Source organism: Lygodium microphyllum, chromosome 23 (genome assembly GCF_053477565.2).
Source record: "Lygodium microphyllum isolate KBCC chromosome 23, Lygodium_microphyllum_v1.1.10, whole genome shotgun sequence".
Taxonomy (NCBI): Eukaryota; Viridiplantae; Streptophyta; class Polypodiopsida; order Schizaeales; family Lygodiaceae; genus Lygodium; species Lygodium microphyllum.
In genome coordinates, this window is record NC_141157.1 from 117,438,888 (window position 1) to 117,452,283 (window position 13,396).

Sequence of the window (13,396 nt, forward strand, 5' to 3'; positions counted from 1 at the left end):
AAGGAGAAGGCAAGACAGATCAGACATTGGCACTTAGACTTGAAGAGCTCAGTTGGGCAGCAATCCCTGTGTTCAATTTTCTTGAATTTTTAACTCCATCAGTCCCATGAGTTGAAAGGTGGTTTTATACTCCATAAAATTTCATAAGACTGGAGTTGATATATTGGAGGAAAGCTTGCTTGACATGGAGAAAAATGAATAATGTTGGGAGGAATAACGCAGGCTCTCTGATAGTTTTCCATTGGTAAAATAATTGTGCTTTGGCATACTCTAGCGCAGTAGGCTCAGTTGTAGAGAGAGAATCATCATGTTTTAAGTTATTAGGTAGCAGGGAATGAGTATTTGACTCCTCACTGACAATTACTGCAAAATGCCTCCAATTGCTGAAGAGCCCCAGCAAAAGGGACTGTATAGACCCAGACGTCCCTTGAGGTTCTCCACGAGCTCTTTCCATAGATAAGATCGCCTTCGATAACCAAAAAGTGGAACCCCATCACTTATGAATCCACATAAGGGCTTGATCAGTCATGGAACAGCAGAGTTGCCAGTTATAATAGCAATGAAAAAAAAACATTGCTGTATCAGATGTTAGAGTTGCTTGCCACAGAAAAATGATAAGCCAGCAGTCCTTAGAGTTGCTATGCTCGGAGACCTCTGTGAGGGTGTAGATCTTCAGATTGAGCGAAACCAGAGATGAGGGAGCTCCAGCTTAAAACTCGCTACTATCACAGCCTGTTGTCCTTGCAAGCTCCAAAATAAACTTTCCTTCCTTGTATTTCTGGGGCTTCTCATAAGCTTTTTCATATTTCCAACCAACAATTTGTTGGCAACAGTTGCAGTAGATATCAGAAGCTGTATGCATCCCAGTGGTCATCATCCTGTCTTCTGCAGGTCCTTCAAAGATATTGACAACTGTGTTGAACAGATAAGCCTTCCCTTGTCGGCAGTGAAATGCCTTAGAAAGAAGCTCCTCACTGTTTGCAAGGTGGCTGTGGCAGAAACGGCAACTGTAGACTCTTCCCTCCAGCTTTACCACATGCAGTCTTCCCATGATCAGGCTACCTGACAAGTCTTCTCTTTAGCTCACTGCTGGAATAGAGAAGGAATGGAGCCAATTGTGAGAGGGAAGATGGTGGTCAACTTCTCGCATATAAAATGCAGTTTTACTATGAAGAAAAGATGCTGATCCCTCCGCACGAGAATCTAACGCAACTGCAGAAGGAGCAATCTAAAGCTGTGCGATGCTTTGCTTCATGTCTCGTGCATGCAGAGCTAACAATCCGAAACCCTGTCAGGCACATGGGCCATCACAGGATCCTCTCTCTCTCTCTCTCACATGTCAATCAATCAATGGAAGGAAGAGAGAATGGGGCTTGTTGCAGTCCTCGTGATGAGAAGAACTAAAGCCAACTCCTGTCACTGCTGCAGGTTTCAAAACCAGTTTTGGATTGCATGGATTTGATCCTGTCACATCAAACTCAAGATTGGCACCCAACTGAAAGCCTTCGACGTGTTGCCGAAATTTCAGGAAGACTTCTTTCGGCGTTCAATCGATACTATACAAATCATCCCACGATGTAGGCTCTTCCAGAGAACTGGAGTCCATCATTGGAGACTCAAAGGTACCCGCACGGCCTAGATTTTGTGCAAATTCCCCTCTCCTTTCGCCATATCAAGCTCCAGCATTAGTCTGCCCCCTTGGTCCTCTCGTCCGCAACACAGCCCGCCATCCAAGAACTTGTAGGGACCTCAATGCCTGATACTTCTGTTCCAGGCTGGCGAGATCATGATGTGATGAGAAAAGCTGTTCAGCAAAGGCCTTGTCTTTTGCAGAAAGGGGATGGAATCCTGCATCAGCAGCAGAGATCGCCAAGAGGCAGAGGAAGGCGAGTTGCAGAAATATTCTAGCCGCCTAGAAAATATCATTCAGTCCAGAATTAGAGGAAATTAGAATGTCTTTTACCTCAGTGCCTGTGGCTACTTCCTTCCTCTCGATTCCAAGAACTCTCCTCCCCTCCAATCCAATCCAATCCAGCCCTCTGTTCCTCCCAGTAATCGGTATATCCCCCTCGTCTCCACAGAAAAGCGAAAAAGAAGGAACCCCTCTTCCCATTCAAGCGCAGCCCGCCACTTTACCTTTTTCAAAAATATACCTCTCCCTCTTTTCTTAGCTTTTTCTTTCCTTAGAACTCCCCCAATTAGCATTACTCCCCCTTCCTTTTCGTCATTTTACGTCTGAATATGATCTACTAGTTGGAGGACAGCAGTCCGCTGCGAGTAAGGAGATCAATACTCCCAACATTGTGCCTTCTAATCATTTTCTGCTCATAAACTTGGTTTCACAATTGCAGGTTCACATCTTTGCTGGCCCTCTTCCCGCCAAGACACAGCATCATCATCCACTTAATCTCGTAATAAGGGCATTCATTTTGGTTCATGTTCTGCATAAAGCTTTCACGGTTTTCGACCCCATACATTCTTGTCAGATAACCAAAAGATCAATTGCTTCTTCTGTTAGCTTGATTCATAACAAGCAATGGATGTATCCATAAGACTTTACAATGTAAAAGCTTTCACATATTACCCTCTGTTCATCTCCTTGCTTCTGACGTAGTGATTCTCCACAACATCTGATGTCTGACATCTCTTTGCAATCAGCATTTCAGTCCTATTGACGGAATTCATCCTCCTCAAAACCTGTTCAGCCACTGTGACGGCCTCTGTCAGATTATATTTGCCTCTGATAGTTTATATACTATCAATCTCTCATGAGGATTTCAGTGAGAAAGGAGCAATGGTGAATGAGCCTGTAAGCAGGCTAGAGGGCAGTGCCTTGGCTGTTATTCAAAGCAGCAGGACAAAGATCCTTTGGCATCAGTTTTTCATATTTTTCTAATACACGCACATCATGCATCCAAACAAAATCATGCGCATGCACTAAGGGAATATATACATTGGATGCGGATTATTAAAATGCATCACACAAACAATGAATCACACGCGGAGATTAACACAAATGCACAACAAAAGAAATGGAGGTGTATACGACTCGGATGCGCAGCATCACGACATCCACCCCCTCTAAACCTGCGCATCCTCCGGATGTGCCAACTATCCAGGATCATTCAACTCCACAAACAGGTCAAGTCCATCTTCTGATTCTAGTAAACCTGTTTTTCCATCAGCTTCATCATCCCAATAAAATTTCTGCCCCTTTCGAAACAGCTGATAGAGAACATCTGCAATATGAGCAAAATGAGGAATCCAAATCATGTAAAATATACAAGCTCCCACAAATCTCCGCACCTCTGAAGTAGTTGAGCAATACTCTGCAATCCCGTTTATGGCATCCACCTCTGCAGGAGAAGGCTTTCTGCCATAGTATCCAACCATATGCCCAACTATGATGACTTCATTAACAGCAAAAACAGATTTCAGCCCTGAAAACTTATGTCCAATATTTGCAGGATCCCTCAACATAGGCTGTTTCATAGCTTTTTCAATCTGCTCATCACTATCAGAAGGAAGCGGGCCTGCAACCGGCTTAACCTTCTTATCAACTGTTTTATATTTTGTGTCAACCTTGGCATCATTCAAGCACTCTTTTCTTTGCTGCAATTTCTGCAAATTTTCAGCATCTTTCAACTCTGTTGGCTGAAAAATTTCAGCCTTTAGCTCTATGGACTGCATGGGTGCAGCCTGAAACTCTGTATGCAGAAATTTTTCTGCATTCAACTCTGTTGGCTGAATGAATTCAGCCCTCGGCTCTATGGACTGCATAGATGCGTCCTGAAACTCTGTATGCAGAAATTTTTCTGCATTCAACTCTGTTGGCTGAATGGATTCAGCCCTCTGCAATTCTATTAGCTGATTAAGATCAGCCATAAATTCAGTTTGCTGAGTTTTCTCAGCCTCTAACTCTGTTTGCAGCATAAAACCAGAAATTTCCTGAAACATATCCAAGGTTTGCACAGGTATGATCTTTGAACCCTTGCATACATCAGTTTTCAGCATTGCACTCATCTCAAACAATGTATCTGCATAAGACATCCCTTCATACAATCCATCCACATGCTCTTCTGCTTGCAAAATACCTGCATTCTTCAACTCTTTCTCCTTATGACCAATGTACCTGTCAACAGGAGAATCCCATCCTGTTTCTCCTCGGATGCTAGAGCCCACACAAGTCATAGTAGAAGTTTGAACTTTCCCTCTTCTCGCTATCTCCAAGGCCGAAGACCATAAAGCAGAGTCTCCATCAGATTTCTGCTCAAGCTGGACTCCAAAAGCTGAAGCATCTCCTCTAACACTCACATAAGCTGATCGCGCAGCTATATCATCAATAAGCTTCTTCATACCTCCCTTACCAAAGTTCGTGTCAAGAGGAGCGCCAGTCTCTGTCAGCCATATCTTCCCATCTTCTCCCCAGAACACTACATTCTTCTTACGTGCTTCCTGAAAAGCATCACAATCTCTGCAGTGTTGGTGCTCTGTACTATCACACCAAATACATCGACGCCCTTTTCTTTGACCAGCTGAAAAAGCAGTCACTGGAGCAGGTGCTACAGCAGGTACTGACATAAGTTGCTCCTTTAACTTACCAACTTCAGCTTTGACTGCTTCAATCGTCAAATCCGCCAAGCCTTTAATAACATCATCTACAGATAAGGGCACTGGAGCAGCAGGTACTGGTGGATTCACAACAGGAAGAGTAGGCTTAGGCAAAGAAGCAGCAGGGGTAGAAGAAGAAGTCTCCAAGGATTTTTCAGGAACTGATCCTGTGTTTCGATGCAATCTAACTCTCCTGCGCTGCTTCTTGACAAGAGCATTCACAGCATCAATGACATGTCTCCACTCAGTATTTAAACCTGAATCAGTAGCTTGATCTTCCAAAAGATCATCCAACTTTTCCTGCAAATCAGCATCTGCAGCTTGCAAAAATAACTCCACTTTCTGCATCTCCAAAGCTTGCTGTTCAATCCCATCCAACTGATCATAACGGCTTTCAAACTCTCGCAGAAGAGCGGTAACAGAAAGTCCCTTATTAGGCATAGAAACCCATGCTAAAAAATTCATGCGATTCATAAGACCTGTATCCTCCAGGAAATATTCATCTTTTAATGCCTTTTTAAATTCACCCCAACCTGCATGTGCTTCTTGAATTTCTGCAATTCGACCTTCAAGAGCTCGAACCACGATCCGCAAGAAGTAGCGGCTCCAAACATCTTGAGAAACCCCAAAAAACTTAATCTTTTCTTCATACAAATGCAGGTAAGTTGACACTTGCTGGCCATTAAACTGCTTCATCTCCTGTTGGACACCTTTCAAAGCATCCATAGCATCACTGTCTCGTTTTGCATGAACTTGCTGCTGCATATACATGGTAAATGACTGAAACAGGTTCTTCATGACATTATCATCTGTCATCTCTTCTTGCGAGTCTCCCATCTTGCTGATGATGCAGCACTTTCACGTTGAGTTCACCAGAAATGTCAAAGAGATCGTGCAAGAGCTGCAGAACACGGGGTTCAAGGTACAGCAATGGAAGAGACGATCAAGAAGAACTCAAAAATTTGATGCCAAAGGTCACTATATTCCTTGTTCAGTAAATTACATGAGGTCCAAGTTTTCTTTCACCATTACAGGCATGTTCAACATCTCTAAATCCCAAATATGAAGGATGTCTTTGAAGTTTCCAGTAGATTGGACAGATTTAAAGACTCCAGGTTGTACAATCAAACACAGCATTGTCAAGTCCTTGAACATCTAGCAAGTCATAATATTCAGAGAGCCAGATCAAGAAGCCATCAGTGCTGGTATCTCTCCAGAAAGTGGTTCTAGTTCATTCACTTTGAACCTCTCTTCATAATAGAAACTGACTGCTACAACTTTATCCCCAAAAACAATCTCCCATTCAAGTTCATCAATGCCTTAATAGTCTCTGTTTAGCACGTTCAAACTCCATAAAAATCCTTACAGTTTCAGTTGCAGGAAATTCTGGTTCTGCGATCTCTTTCTGTTGTTCAGAGAGACTACCATTGATCCTTTGGGATAAGAAGGTCCAGAGCACACGGAAGAAAAATGATAGGCAACATAAGTTGAAAAAGGAGAAGGCAAGACAGATCAGACATTGGCACTTAGACTTGAAGAGCTCAGTTGGGCAGCAATCCCTGTGTTCAATTTTCTTGAATTTTTAACTCCATCAGTCCCATGAGTTGAAAGGTGGTTTTATACTCCATAAAATTTCATAAGACTGGAGTTGATATATTGGAGGAAAGCTTGCTTGACATGGAGAAAAATGAATAATGTTGGGAGGAATAACGCAGGCTCTCTGATAGTTTTCCATTGGTAAAATAATTGTGCTTTGGCATACTCTAGCGCAGTAGGCTCAGTTGTAGAGAGAGAATCATCATGTTTTAAGTTATTAGGTAGCAGGGAATGAGTATTTGACTCCTCACTGACAATTACTGCAAAATGCCTCCAATTGCTGAAGAGCCCCAGCAAAAGGGACTGTATAGACCCAGACGTCCCTTGAGGTTCTCCACGAGCTCTTTCCATAGATAAGATCGCCTTCGATAACCAAAAAGTGGAACCCCATCACTTATGAATCCACATAAGGGCTTGATCAGTCATGGAACAGCAGAGTTGCCAGTTATAATAGCAATGAAAAAAAAACATCGCTGTATCAGATGTTAGAGTTGCTTGCCACAGAAAAATGATAAGCCAGCAGTCCTTAGAGTTGCTATGCTCGGAGACCTCTGTGAGGGTGTAGATCTTCAGATTGAGCGAAACCAGAGATGAGGGAGCTCCAGCTTAAAACTCGCTACTATCACAGCCTGTTGTCCTTGCAAGCTCCAAAATAAACTTTCCTTCCTTGTATTTCTGGGGCTTCTCATAAGCTTTTTCATATTTCCAACCAACAATTTGTTGGCAACAGTTGCAGTAGATATCAGAAGCTGTATGCATCCCAGTGGTCATCATCCTGTCTTCTGCAGGTCCTTCAAAGATATTGACAACTGTGTTGAACAGATAAGCCTTCCCTTGTCGGCAGTGAAATGCCTTAGAAAGAAGCTCCTCACTGTTTGCAAGGTGGCTGTGGCAGAAACGGCAACTGTAGACTCTTCCCTCCAGCTTTACCACATGCAGTCTTCCCATGATCAGGCTACCTGACAAGTCTTCTCTTTAGCTCACTGCTGGAATAGAGAAGGAATGGAGCCAATTGTGAGAGGGAATATGGTGGTCAACTTCTCGCATATAAAATGCAGTTTTACTATGAAGAAAAGATGCTGATCCCTCCGCACGAGAATCTAACGCAACTGCAGAAGGGGCAATCTAAAGCTGTGCGATGCTTTGCTTCATGTCTCGTGCATGCAGAGCTAACAATCCGAAACCCTGTCAGGCACATGGGCCATCACAGGATCCTCTCTCTCTCTCTCTCTCACATGTCAATCAATCAATGGAAGGAAGAGAGAATGGGGCTTGTTGCAGTCCTCGTGATGAGAAGAACTAAAGCCAACTCCTGTCACTGCTGCAGGTTTCAAAACCAGTTTTGGATTGCATGGATTTGATCCTGTCACATCAAACTCAAGATTGGCACCCAACTGAAAGCCTTCGACGTGTTGCCGAAATTTCAGGAAGACTTCTTTCGGCGTTCAATCGATACTATACAAATCATCCCACGATGTAGGCTCTTCCAGAGAACTGGAGTCCATCATTGGAGACTCAAAGGTACCCGCACGGCCTAGATTTTGTGCAAATTCCCCTCTCCTTTCGCCATATCAAGCTCCAGCATTAGTCTGCCCCCTTGGTCCTCTCGTCCGCAACACAGCCCGCCATCCAAGAACTTGTAGGGACCTCAATGCTTGATACTTCTGTTCCAGGCTGGCGAGATCATGATGTGATGAGAAAAGCTGTTTAGCAAAGGCCTTGTCTTTTGCAGAAAGGGGATGGAATCCTGCATCAGCAGCAGAGATCGCCAAGAGGCAGGGGAGGGGAGTTGCAGAAATATTCTAGCCGCCTAGAAAATATCATTCAGTCCAGAATTAGAGGAAATTAGAATGTCTTTTACCTCAGTGCCTGTGGCTACTTCCTTCCTCTCGATTCCAAGAACTCTCCTCCCCTCCAATCCAATCCAATCCAGCCCTCTGTTCCTCCCAGTAATCGGTATATCCCCCTCGTCTCCACAGAAAAGCGAAAAAGAAGGAACCCCTCTTCCCATTCAAGCGCAGCCCGCCACTTTACCTTTTTCAAAAATATACCTCTCCCTCTTTTCTTAGCTTTTTCTTTCCTTAGAACTCCCCCAATTAGCATTACTCCCCCTTCCTTTTCGTCATTTTACGTCTGAATATGATCTACTAGTTGGAGGACAGCAGTCCGCTGCGAGTAAGGAGATCAATACTCCCAACATTGTGCCTTCTAATCATTTTCTGCTCATAAACTTGGTTTCACAATTGCAGGTTCACATCTTTGCTGGCCCTCTTCCCGCCAAGACACAGCATCATCATCCACTTAATCTCGTAATAAGGGCATTCATTTTGGTTCATGTTCTGCATAAAGCTTTCACGGTTTTCGACCCCATACATTCTTGTCAGATAACCAAAAGATCAATTGCTTCTTCTGTTAGCTTGATTCATAACAAGCAATGGATGTATCCATAAGACTTTACAATGTAAAAGCTTTCACATATTACCCTCTGTTCATCTCCTTGCTTCTGACGTAGTGATTCTCCACAACATCTGATGTCTGACATCTCTTTGCAATCAGCATTTCAGTCCTATTGACGGAATTCATCCTCCTCAAAACCTGTTCAGCCACTGTGACGGCCTCTGTCAGATTATATTTGCCTCTGATAGTTTATATACTATCAATCTCTCATGAGGATTTCAGTGAGAAAGGAGCAATGGTGAATGAGCCTGTAAGCAGGCTAGAGGGCAGTGCCTTGGCTGTTATTCAAAGCAGCAGGACAAAGATCCTTTGGCATCAGTTTTTCATATTTTTCTAATACACGCACATCATGCATCCAAACAAAATCATGCGCATGCACTAAGGGAATATATACATTGGATGCGGATTATTAAAATGCATCACACAAACAATGAATCACACGCGGAGATTAACACAAATGCACAACAAAAGAAATGGAGGTGTATACGACTCGGATGCGCAGCATCACGACATCCACCCCCTCTAAACCTGCGCATCCTCCGGATGTGCCAACTATCCAGGATCATTCAACTCCACAAACAGGTCAAGTCCATCTTCTAATTCTAGTAAACCTGTTTTTCCATCAGCTTCATCATCCCAATAAAATTTCTGCCCCTTTCGAAACAGCTGATAGAGAACATCTGCAATATGAGCAAAATGAGGAATCCAAATCATGTAAAATATACAAGCTCCCACAAATCTCCGCACCTCTGAAGTAGTTGAGCAATACTCTGCAATCCCGTTTATGGCATCCACCTCTGCAGGAGAAGGCTTTCTGCCATAGTATCCAACCATATGCCCAACTATGATGACTTCATTAACAGCAAAAACAGATTTCAGCCCTGAAAACTTATGTCCAATATTTGCAGGATCCCTCAACATAGGCTGTTTCATAGCTTTTTCAATCTGCTCATCACTATCAGAAGGAAGCGGGCCTGCAACCGGCTTAACCTTCTTATCAACTGTTTTATATTTTGTGTCAACCTTGGCATCATTCAAGCACTCTTTTCTTTGCTGCAATTTCTGCAAATTTTCAGCATCTTTCAACTCTGTTGGCTGAAAAATTTCAGCCTTTAGCTCTATGGACTGCATGGGTGCAGCCTGAAACTCTGTATGCAGAAATTTTTCTGCATTCAACTCTGTTGGCTGAATGAATTCAGCCCTCGGCTCTATGGACTGCATAGATGCGTCCTGAAACTCTGTATGCAGAAATTTTTCTGCATTCAACTTTGTTGGCTGAATGGATTCAGCCCTCTGCAATTCTATTAGCTGATTAAGATCAGCCATAAATTCAGTTTGCTGAGTTTTCTCAGCCTCTAACTCTGTTTGCAGCATAAAACCAGAAATTTCCTGAAACATATCCAAGGTTTGCACAGGTATGATCTTTGAACCCTTGCATACATCAGTTTTCAGCATTGCACTCATCTCAAACAATGTATCTGCATAAGACATCCCTTCATACAATCCATCCACATGCTCTTCTGCTTGCAAAATACCTGCATTCTTCAACTCTTTCTCCTTATGACCAATGTACCTGTCAACAGGAGAATCCCATCCTGTTTCTCCTCGGATGCTAGAGCCCACACAAGTCATAGTAGAAGTTTGAACTTTCCCTCTTCTCGCTATCTCCAAGGCCGAAGACCATAAAGCAGAGTCTCCATCAGATTTCTGCTCAAGCTGGACTCCAAAAGCTGAAGCATCTCCTCTAACACTCACATAAGCTGATCGCGCAGCTATATCATCAACAAGCTTCTTCATACCTCCCTTACCAAAGTTCGTGTCAAGAGGAGCGCCAGTCTCTGTCAGCCATATCTTCCCATCTTGTCCCCAGAACACTACATTCTTCTTACGTGCTTCCTGAAAAGCATCACAATCTCTGCAGTGTTGGTGCTCTGTACTATCACACCAAATACATCGACGCCCTTTTCTTTGACCAGCTGAAAAAGCAGTCACTGGAGCAGGTGCTACAGCAGGTACTGACATAAGTTGCTCCTTTAACTTACCAACTTCAGCTTTGACTGCTTCAATCGTCAAATCCGCCAAGCCTTTAATAACATCATCTACAGATAAGGGCACTGGAGCAGCAGGTACTGGTGGATTCACAACAGGAAGAGTAGGCTTAGGCAAAGAAGCAGCAGGGGTAGAAGAAGAAGTCTCCAAGGATTTTTCAGGAACTGATCCTGTGTTTCGATGCAATCTAACTCTCCTGCGCTGCTTCTTGACAAGAGCATTCACAGCATCAATGACATGTCTCCACTCAGTATTTAAACCTGAATCAGTAGCTTGATCTTCCAAAAGATCATCCAACTTTTCCTACAAATCAGCATCTGCAGCTTGCAAAAATAACTCCACTTTCTGCATCTCCAAAGCTTGCTGTTCAATCCCATCCAACTGATCATAACGGCTTTCAAACTCTCGCAGAAGAGCGGTAACAGAAAGTCCCTTATTAGGCATAGAAACCCATGCTAAAAAATTCCTGCGATTCATAAGACCTGTATCCTCCAGGAAATATTCATCTTTTAATGCCTTTTTAAATTCAGCCCAACCTGCATGTGCTTCTTGAATTTCTGCAATTCGACCTTCAAGAGCTCGAACCACGATCCGCAAGAAGTAGCGGCTCCAAACATCTTGAGAAACCCCAAAAAACTTAATCTTTTCTTCATACAAATGCAGGTAAGTTGACACTTGCTGGCCATTAAACTGCTTCATCTCCTGTTGGACAGCTTTCAAAGCATCCATAGCATCACTGTCTCGTTTTGCATGAACTTGCTGCTGCATATACATGGTAAATGACTGAAACAGGTTCTTCATGACATTATCATCTGTCATCTCTTATTGCGAGTCTCCCATCTTGCTGATGATGCAGCACTTTCACGTCGAGTTCACCAGAAATGTCAAAGAGATCGTGCAAGAGCTGCAGAACACGGGGTTCAAGGTACAGCAATGGAAGAGACGATCAAGAAGAACTCAAAAATTTGATGCCAAAGGTCACTATATTCCTTGTTCAGTAAATTACATGAGGTCCAAGTTTTCTTTCACCATTACAGGCATGTTCAACATCTCTAAATCCCAAATATGAAGGATGTCTTTGAAGTTTCCAGTAGATTGGACAGATTTAAAGACTCCAGGTTGTACAATCAAACACAGCATTGTCAAGTCCTTGAACATCTAGCAAGTCATAATATTCAGAGAGCCAGATCAAGAAGCCATCAGTGCTGGTATCTCTCCAGGAAGTGGTTCTAGTTCATTCACTTTGAACCTCTCTTCATAATAGAAACTGACTGCTACAACTTTATCCCCAAAAACAATCTCCCATTCAAGTTCATCAATGCCTTAATAGTCTCTGTTTAGCACGTTCAAACTCCATAAAAATCCTTACAGTTTCAGTTGCAGGAAATTCTGGTTCTGCGATCTCTTTCTGTTGTTCAGAGAGACTACCATTGATCCTTTGGGATAAGAAGGTCCAGAGCACACGGAAGAAAAATGATAGGCAACATAAGTTGAAAAAGGAGAAGGCAAGACAGATCAGACATTGGCACTTAGACTTGAAGAGCTCAGTTGGGCAGCAATCCCTGTGTTCAATTTTCTTGAATTTTTAACTCCATCAGTCCCATGAGTTGAAAGGTGGTTTTATACTCCATAAAATTTCATAAGACTGGAGTTGATATATTGGAGGAAAGCTTGCTTGACATGGAGAAAAATGAATAATGTTGGGAGGAATAACGCAGGCTCTCTCATAGTTTTCCATTGGTAAAATAATTGTGCTTTGGCATACTCTAGCGCAGTAGGCTCAGTTGTAGAGAGAGAATCATCATGTTTTAAGTTATTAGGTAGCAGGGAATGAGTATTTGACTCCTCACTGACAATTACTGCAAAATGCCTCCAATTGCTGAAGAGCCCCAGCAAAAGGGACTGTATAGACCCAGACGTCCCTTGAGGTTCTCCACGAGCTCTTTCCATAGATAAGATCGCCTTCGATAACCAAAAAGTGGAACCCCATCACTTATGAATCCACATAAGGGCTTGATCAGTCATGGAACAGCAGAGTTGCCAGTTATAATAGCAATGAAAAAAAAACATCGCTGTATCAGATGTTAGAGTTGCTTGCCACAGAAAAATGATAAGCCAGCAGTCCTTAGAGTTGCTATGCTCGGAGACCTCTGTGAGGGTGTAGATCTTCAGATTGAGCGAAACCAGAGATGAGGGAGCTCCAGCTTAAAACTCGCTACTATCACAGCCTGTTGTCCTTGCAAGCTCCAAAATAAACTTTCCTTCCTTGTATTTCTGGGGCTTCTCATAAGCTTTTTCATATTTCCAACCAACAATTTGTTGGCAACAGTTGCAGTAGATATCAGAAGCTGTATGCATCCTAGTGGTCATCATCCTGTCTTCTGCAGGTCCTTCAAAGATATTGACAACTGTGTTGAACAGATAAGCCTTCCCTTGTCGGCAGTGAAATGCCTTAGAAAGAAGCTCCTCACTGTTTGCAAGGTGGCTGTGGCAGAAACGGCAACTGTAGACTCTTCCCTCCAGCTTTACCACATGCAGTCTTCCCATGATCAGGCTACCTGACAAGTCTTCTCTTTAGCTCACTGCTAGAATAGAGAAGGAATGGAGCCAATTGTGAGAGGGAAGATGGTGGTCAACTTCTCGCATATAAAATGCAGTTTTACTATGAAGAAAAGATGCTGAT

General features: G+C 43.1%; 2 protein-coding genes and 1 pseudogene across 2 annotated transcripts; all 3 read right to left on the minus strand.

The window, feature by feature from the left end:
• Positions 1-698: 698 nt before the first annotated feature.
• Positions 699-1,301, minus strand: LOC148016659 (protein yippee-like). Its single transcript, XM_087664167.1, has one exon. The coding sequence runs from the start codon at positions 1,049-1,051 to the stop codon at positions 710-712; it is 342 nt and encodes a 113-aa protein (XP_087520293.1). The 5' UTR covers positions 1,052-1,301; the 3' UTR covers positions 699-709.
• Positions 1,302-6,802: 5,501 nt separating this feature from the next.
• On the minus strand, positions 6,803-7,454 carry LOC148016660 (protein yippee-like). The gene has a single exon (XM_087664166.1). The coding sequence runs from the start codon at positions 7,153-7,155 to the stop codon at positions 6,814-6,816; it is 342 nt and encodes a 113-aa protein (XP_087520292.1). The 5' UTR covers positions 7,156-7,454; the 3' UTR covers positions 6,803-6,813.
• A 5,453-nt stretch (positions 7,455-12,907) lies between these two features.
• LOC148016661 (protein yippee-like pseudogene) lies at positions 12,908-13,291 on the minus strand (annotated as a pseudogene).
• Positions 13,292-13,396: the final 105 nt, after the last annotated feature.

What these genes read in the sequence shown, in the direction of transcription:
- LOC148016659 (XM_087664167.1), bottom strand. Translation starts at nt 1,051, where the DNA reads ATGGGAAGACTGCATGTGGTAAAGCTGGAGGGAAGAGTCTACAGTTGC.
- LOC148016660 (XM_087664166.1), bottom strand. Translation starts at nt 7,155, where the DNA reads ATGGGAAGACTGCATGTGGTAAAGCTGGAGGGAAGAGTCTACAGTTGC.